Genomic DNA, 7,266 nt, shown 5'->3' with positions numbered 1-7,266 from the left:
CTTGCTACTTGTTGTCTTTTTGACGATGGCCATTCTGACAGTTGTGAGGCTATATCTCATTGTGGTTTTGATTAGCATTTCCCTGATGATTAGTGATGTTAAGCATTTTTTCATGTGTCTGTTGGCCACCTGTATATCTTCCTTGGAAAATTGTCTATTCAGGTCCTTTACTCATTTTTTAGTCGAATTGTTTGGGTTTTTTGCTACTGAGTTGTATGTGTTCTTTTATACTTTGGATATTAACTCCTTATCAGATATATCATTTGCAAATATCTTCTCCCATTCAGTAGGTCGGCTTGTCGTCTTGTTGGTTTCCTTTGCTGTGCAACCTAAGTACCCATCAACAGATGAATGAATGTAGATGTGCCATATATATACAATGGAATATTATTCAGTCATAAAAAAGAATGAAATCTTGTCATTTGCAACAACGTGAATGGACCTAGAGGCTATTATGCCAAGTGAAATAAGTCCGAGAAAGACAAACACTGAATGATTTCACTTCCATGTGGAATCTAAAAAACAAAACACCCTTTTTCACTTTTGCAAAAATTCTAGTATATTCTAGTATATTTTTAGTATAACATTTCTAATATAACATTTTAAAATATTTTAGTTATCTACATTGTTTTTAAACTCAGTTTCCTGCCAGTCTTTCCATGTGACTCCTTAACCAGCCAAGCAACTCTGATTTATTCTATTCTGATAACACACTGTATTGGTCTTACCTGTACAAGCGTGAGTTATTTTCAATAAAAACTTTAATAATGACTTTAAAACATAAAAAATAAACAACAAAACAAATGAACAAACAAAACAAAACAGAAACAGACTCATAGATACAGAGAACAAACTGGTTGCCAGACGGGAGAGGGGTAAAGAGTTGAGCAAAATAGGGCCTCCCTGGCGGCGCAGTGGTTGAGAGTCCACCTGCCGATGCAGGAGACACGGGTTCATGTCCCGGTTTGGGAGATCCCACGTGCCGCGGAGCGGCTGGGCCCGTGAGCCATTGCCGTTGAGCCTGCGCGTCCGGAGCCTGTGCTCCGCAACGGGAGAGGCCACAACGGTGAGAGGCCCGTGTACCGCAAAAAAAAAAAAAAAAAAAAAAAGAGTTGAGCAAAATAGATGAAGAGGATCATGAGGTACAAACTAAACTTCCAGTTATAAAATAAATGTCATAGGGAGGTAATGTACAGCCTATGGAATACAGTCAATAATCCTGTAATAACTTTATAAGGTGACATGGTTACTAGACTTATCATGATCAGTTTGTAATGTATATAAATGTCAAATCACTATATTGTATCCTGGAAACTAATATAATATTATATGCCAACTATACTTCAATAAAAAATAAACTAGAGGGGAAAAAAAGCATGGTTGAGGGGGAAATCCTTAATCACAGCAGCAAAGCCCCTTTTGGCACGTAAGGTAACATATTTACAGGTTCCAGGGATTAGAACATAGACTTTTTTGCTGGGGGGACATTATTTGACCTACCATGTGCTCCAACAGATCTGTCAAATACCCATCAGAATCATCAGATAATCTACCAGTTCCAATCCTGAGTCTTAGGGAGCTTTCACCTGGAAATTGGTTCCTGCTGGTTTGTACACCCTTTGCAGGCACATAGGCTGCAGGGTCCTATGGAAGCTAAGTGAGGGAGTTATGGTGCCAAGCATGTACTGACATCGCCTGTGCAATATTGTCTCCTCTCTCATTCTCTTTGTTTTTGTGGAATTAAATCTCTTTTAATCTTTACTCTCATTTTCGTGGGGTTCTGGAAAAGAAAGAAGATAAACAAGTGTGATCAAGGCTCCATGTTTATCTGACAGTTTTCTTTCATGCAAACCTTCGTAACAGGGGTTTTTGTTATTGGTTTTGTTTTTAATGGAGTCAAGAAAGAAGAGTTTTGATTGTGTAATTCAGGCAGGTGACCAGGAAAGAGAGACTGAAGGATCTGCTTGCACTATAATTTGACTAACAGACCTGATTTTCCAGAAAGGTCTATGAAGGACTTGCTGTAGGGATTCCTCTTCGCTTTAGAGACAGCTAGTGTGACCTGATGGAAGAGCAAGTGCTTAGGAGTCAGATGGACTTGTGTTTGTTCCCAGCTTTTCAACTTGCTACCTCTGTGACCTCTCTGAGCCTCACTATCTTCATCTGTAAAGTTGGCATAACAATAACTGATCACTTATTGTGGATCTGACTCATTGTAAGCACTCAGCTACATCAAACGTGAAACTGCTTTCAAGTCACGTCTCCTAGGTGGCAAGGGGTGAGGTGTTATAGTCAAGACTCTGTACCACATCGACAACTTCCAGAATCTGTCATCTGTGCTTTGGGCCTTCCCTGCGTTCTTCCCAATCTGTCTCTAAGTATTGTCGCTCTGACTCTGAACACTGTGACTCTCCTGCCGTTTTCCCATTTCAGCAAACGGCCTCCTGACCTAGCAGCCAAGGAGGCCCCTGACCTGCCATGTACCCCAACCCTCTCGTCTACTGCACCTGCTGGGATCCCTGGAACTTGGGACCACGGAAACTAATCGAGACCCCTCAGCCACCAGGAAAGACCTCCCCAGTGAAGTCCAAGTAAGAACTACCTGGGATGGATTGGAGCCTGGGGGCTTGGGCTCCATTACAGCCAGCTTTCTCTCACAAGATTTCCGAAACAGTCAACTTGGCAGCAAAATCCCAAGAGGGCCAGAAAGCCCAGCTTTCCACAGCCTGTAGGCTGCACAGCACTCTAGCCAGTGATGCCGGGGCTGAGTGTCATTTTCAATGAGGAAGTCTCAGAATTAGCGCAGCAGGGAAAGGGCCCATGGCAGCTGCCTCTCCATGGGGGACAAAGAGCTTCTAGAACCAGGGGATGAGCTGTGCTGCTGGCCCGGGAACCCCTGGTCAGTGAACAAGTGCCAAGGCCTTCAGCCTGAGGTTCCCCAAGATCGTCCTGATTTTAAAGATTCCTGTTGTCAGACCATATATTCCAATTTGTTTTCACTGTGGGGATCTCCCTTACTGGGGAGTGCTAAACCTGATTTCTGAATTTCCAATTTTCTCTTTCTCGTTATTTCCTTTTTCACTTTCAGGCTAACTCCTCCTCCTCCGGCTTCAAAAAAACAAAATTATGCCCAACCGATAACAAAATCTGTTGTCGCCCCAAAGTAAGTATTTTCATGTCCATGGGACAGGAACTGTTCAAGGTATGTGAATAAAATAATCTCCCTTCTTGGCCTTCACAGCCCTTCCTGACTTGAGCTAATTGCTGCCAAGTATGTCAGAGAAATGCCAGAACCTGATGGGATTCCTCCCAGACCTCAGCTCCTACAAGTGGATTCTGTGGTCCTCTGATCCCACAGCTTTCAAGGTCACTTCAAAGGAGCTCTCAGTGGGAGTGCCCCAGAAAGCCATTCCCTGCCCTAAAAGGGCACGATGCCCAATACACTTCCTTGGCAAAGAGCCTCCCGTGGATTTATGGTGCTACTCACCCTTCTCCTGATTACCATGTCTAAGGTTTTCTGTAGATTGCAGCTCTGTTTTTACTCATCAATTAAAGTTTTTAATCCATATTTATAAGCTTAGATGTGTAACTTAGCTTTAGGCCTCTGCATGAATCTTTGTGTTCTATTTATTTATTTATTTGGAAAATTTTTATTGAGCACCTATTATTTGCTATACATTGAGTCAGGTGCAGGGGGACAGCAGTGAACACGGCAAAGTCTCCACTCTCAGGGACTCACATTCTAGTGGGGAGGGGCAGGGAGATGACCATAAACATGTTAATCCATCCAAGATCTGCAAGTGCTACGAGGAAAAATAACACAGGCATAGGGAGGAGGGTGGGATTGCTATTTTATACAGAGAAGTCAGGGCAATCCCTGTGTAAAAAGCCAGCAGGAGCCGCTTTGGCACCTCAGGCAAGGCACACTCTTGGCCAAGGGAACAGTGGGTACAAAGGCCCTGGGTGGGAACTTGCTTGGCACGTCTGATCTTTTCCTGGAAAGCAAAGAGGCCCATGTAGGGGGAGTGGAGGAAGTGAGGAGACAGTGTTGGGAAACGAGCTCAGAGAAGCAGCAGAGATGCTGAATGTAGTCAGCAGAATAATGACACCCCCCACCCCCCCGCCCACAAAGAAGTGCATGTCCTAATCCCTGGAAACCACCACTTTGTTCTGTTACTTGCCAAGGGAAAATTAAGATTGCAGATGGAATTATGTTGCTCATCAGCTGACCCTGAGATGGACAGATCAACCTGGATTATCCAGGTGGGCTTAATGCAAATGTAAAGGTCCTTACACATGAAAGAGGAAGTCAGAGTGTCAGAGAAGGAGACATGATGATAGAAGCAGAGGTTGGAGTGATGCCGTTGTTGGCTTTGAAGATAGAGGACAAGGCCACTAGGAACAGGGGCAGCTTCTAGGAGCTGGAAAAGGCAAGGAAATAGATTCTCCTCTAGAGCCTCCGGGAGGAATACAACCCTGCCAACACCTTGATTTTAACCCAGAGAGACCCATTTCAGACTCTGCCCTCCAGAACTATAACAAGCTGGTGTTGTTTTGGAGGTTTTCTTTTGTTTTTTGCGGTACGCGGGCCTCTCACTGCTGCGGCCTCTCCCGTTGCGGAGCACAGGCTCCGGACGCGCAGGCTCAGCAGCCATGGCTCACGGGCCCAGCGGCTCCGCGGCGTGTGGAATCTTCCCGGACCAGGGCACGAACCCGTGTCCCCTGCATCGGCAGGCGGACTCTCAACCACTGCGCCACCAGGGAAGCCCTATCCTCATTTTCTGATAAGGAAACTGAAGCACGGAGATGTTGAATAACTATGGTTGGTGGCAGAGCCAGGATTTAAACTCGGGCCCATCTAATTCCAAAACCTGAGCGGTTTCCACCATGCCTGGCCGCCTCCTGGCCTCTGGCCATGAAGGAGAACGCAGAGGAGGATGTGGGCTGGGAAGCAGAGCGGTGGCAGGGGCCAGCGGTTGGCTTGTGCATATGCTGAATTTGAGAGGCCAGTGGGGGCGCTCAGGAGCCAGCCGAGTCTTGCGCTTGGGGGTGAGGAGAGAGGTAAGCTGGGGGAGGGCACGGGCGGAACTTGGGCCCGGGCATCCCACCTCACATGTCTGTGTTTAAGATGTGAGTAGGGCACTAGCAGAAGACTGGAGCAATCTCAGCACGCCAGGCCTGCACTATACCTTATCTTCCACCTTGAGGCCCAGGAAGTAATAAACGTGTCACCTGGCTACTGCTTCGTTCGGAATAGGGAGCAGATTTGCGTCACCTCGGGAGATGAGATGTCTGCTAGGAAAAAGCATTCAGAATCAGAGAACATGGACAAAGTCAGGACTTCCAGGCAATGTCCCTGGACCCGCAACCAGTTCCTCAGCCCCACCCCGGCCTGGCCTCGAGGACGAACCCCTTACCTGACACCCAGTCCATGGCGTCCCTTCACTCCTCAGCATGGCGCCGGCTCCTCTCCGCACCCACCTCTCTACTCTGAGCCCATTTGAGTCAGGCAGACAGATGAGTCAGGCAGCTGATCTGGAGAATGATTGGCTGGGTGTCCCTCACACTAAAGGGGACTAGCTGTTTCTGGAGGTAATGAGTAGATGCAATGTTCAGAAAATAGTCTGAACTTGAAGGGTGAGAGCTGAGAGTAAGGTCAGGGTTTCTGGGAGGCCAGAGAGCCTGCATCTCTTTTCCATTAAGTCGAAAGATACCACTCAGTTTACGCCTCTGAGAGGTGCAGCGTGGAAGGTTCTGGTCTGATTCCATCCCCGCTGGGCACGCCGACACCCGCTCTGTCATTCAAGGCCCACCCACTCTCTGTCCTCCGGGACCATGTAAAGTCAGTCCCCACATCCTCTTCATGCTACCTGCTAAACCTCTCATTCATATCTCCTCCTTCCCCATCTCCTCCTACACTCTCTCTCTTCTTTCCTCACCCTCAGGAATCAAGGACCTCATCTCTGCTGCACTGCCTGCCACCCTGTTCACTCCAGCTCAGCCAAACAGAGCTGAGTAACCTTACAGATTTCATGGAGTCCCCAGACTCAGAAACACAAAAATCGGTAAATCTACTCTGAAATCCACACTCTTAAATCCCCTCTTTGTCCTGTTTCCGGCCCATTCCTTGTCTATGAGTCACTGTCTGCATCAATCCTATTCCTCCACCTAATTTCCTAATCCTGTGAATTTCTCCCTCCTCCATTTCAAGTATCTTTACCGAGTCAAGGTCAAATCCTAATAGATTTCTGGCATCCTCCTCTTTCCCTTCTAGTCAGTGGGTCACCAAACTACCCCTGCTCACTTCTGGCCAGATTACCCAAAAGGGCTCCGTGTGAGGCTCAGCCACCCTACTGCCAAATTCCTTCTTCCAAACCACCCTCTGCCCCTACCCCCCACCCCCCATGGTGATGGAGCAGGTGCAGAACATGGCCTGGCTCTCACCAGGCCAGAGCCAGCCATGCCCAGGGAGGGCCCTGACTGGGACGGCACGGAAGCTGCGTGGATCACGGATTACTTGTCCCGCAGGACTGCTATCATTACTGACCTCGAAGAACAGATCTCAGAGCTGACAGCGATAATAGAGCAAATGAACAGAGCCCATCGTTCTGCCCCAAAACTGGTGAGTGGCCCTTGAGTTAACAGACATCTCTTTGGGAAAGGGAAAGGCCAGTAGTTTCAGATCACCTGCTATGTTCCAGGCAAGGCCAAGCACCTTCCTCCTGGGAGCCAGGCTGTCCAGGCAACAGCCCTGACTCCATCCTCATCCATAATCGCAAGAACTCAAGTCCCTCCTCTAGGCCTAACTCAATTTCCAGGAGTTCTCGGGGAGCTTCTGGCATGTTCAACGCCACTATCCTTTCCACACTAGGGGGTGCCAGCCATTTCCAGCAGGGCTGGCTGTGGCCTGTGCGGTGAGTTAAATTTCAGACCTTGCTGAGGCTCTTGGTAACCGCATCAGCGTGACCAGGATTTTAGTTTTACTCAAAAGCTGCCCAGAAGCCTCCAGTACCACTTCCTGTTGCTGGTGAAGCTGCCAAAGCCCACTCTCCAGAACCTGCTCATTTCCGTTTGCACTCTTCGTGTCCCCTGGGGATTCTGGTAACACTCCCTTTAAAATTCACCATTCATTTTATCACGGACTTTTCTTCTCCGCCCTAAGCAGAGGTGTCTGGTGGCCTGGACTGGAATGATACATCAGACCCATCCTTAGATCTCCTCCCAACTCCTCCCCTCTCCTCCCCATCTGCCCATCCCCTCCTGCCA

The 7,266-nt window shown here is 47.8% G+C and overlaps 1 protein-coding gene across 1 annotated transcript in view; it reads left to right on the top strand.

Annotated features, from left to right (window-relative positions):
• The first annotated feature begins 2,478 nt into the window (after positions 1-2,478).
• The window catches only part of FLACC1 (flagellum associated containing coiled-coil domains 1), a 12,216-nt gene continuing 7,428 nt past the window's right edge, over positions 2,479-7,266 (top strand). The window contains 4 exon segments of the mRNA XM_024757355.1: positions 2,479-2,591; positions 3,089-3,206; positions 5,214-5,347; positions 6,529-6,622. Of these exon segments, the coding sequence (XP_024613123.1) occupies positions 2,479-2,591; positions 3,089-3,206; positions 5,214-5,347; positions 6,529-6,622 (459 nt within the window).

This window comes from Neophocaena asiaeorientalis, unplaced genomic scaffold, assembly GCF_003031525.2.
Source record: "Neophocaena asiaeorientalis asiaeorientalis breed wild unplaced genomic scaffold, Neophocaena_asiaeorientalis_V1.1 scaffold246, whole genome shotgun sequence".
In the NCBI taxonomy this organism is placed as follows: domain Eukaryota; kingdom Metazoa; phylum Chordata; class Mammalia; order Artiodactyla; family Phocoenidae; genus Neophocaena; species Neophocaena asiaeorientalis.
The sequence above is the reverse complement of the archived record's forward strand: the minus strand, read 5'-3'. Positions and strand labels throughout refer to the sequence as shown.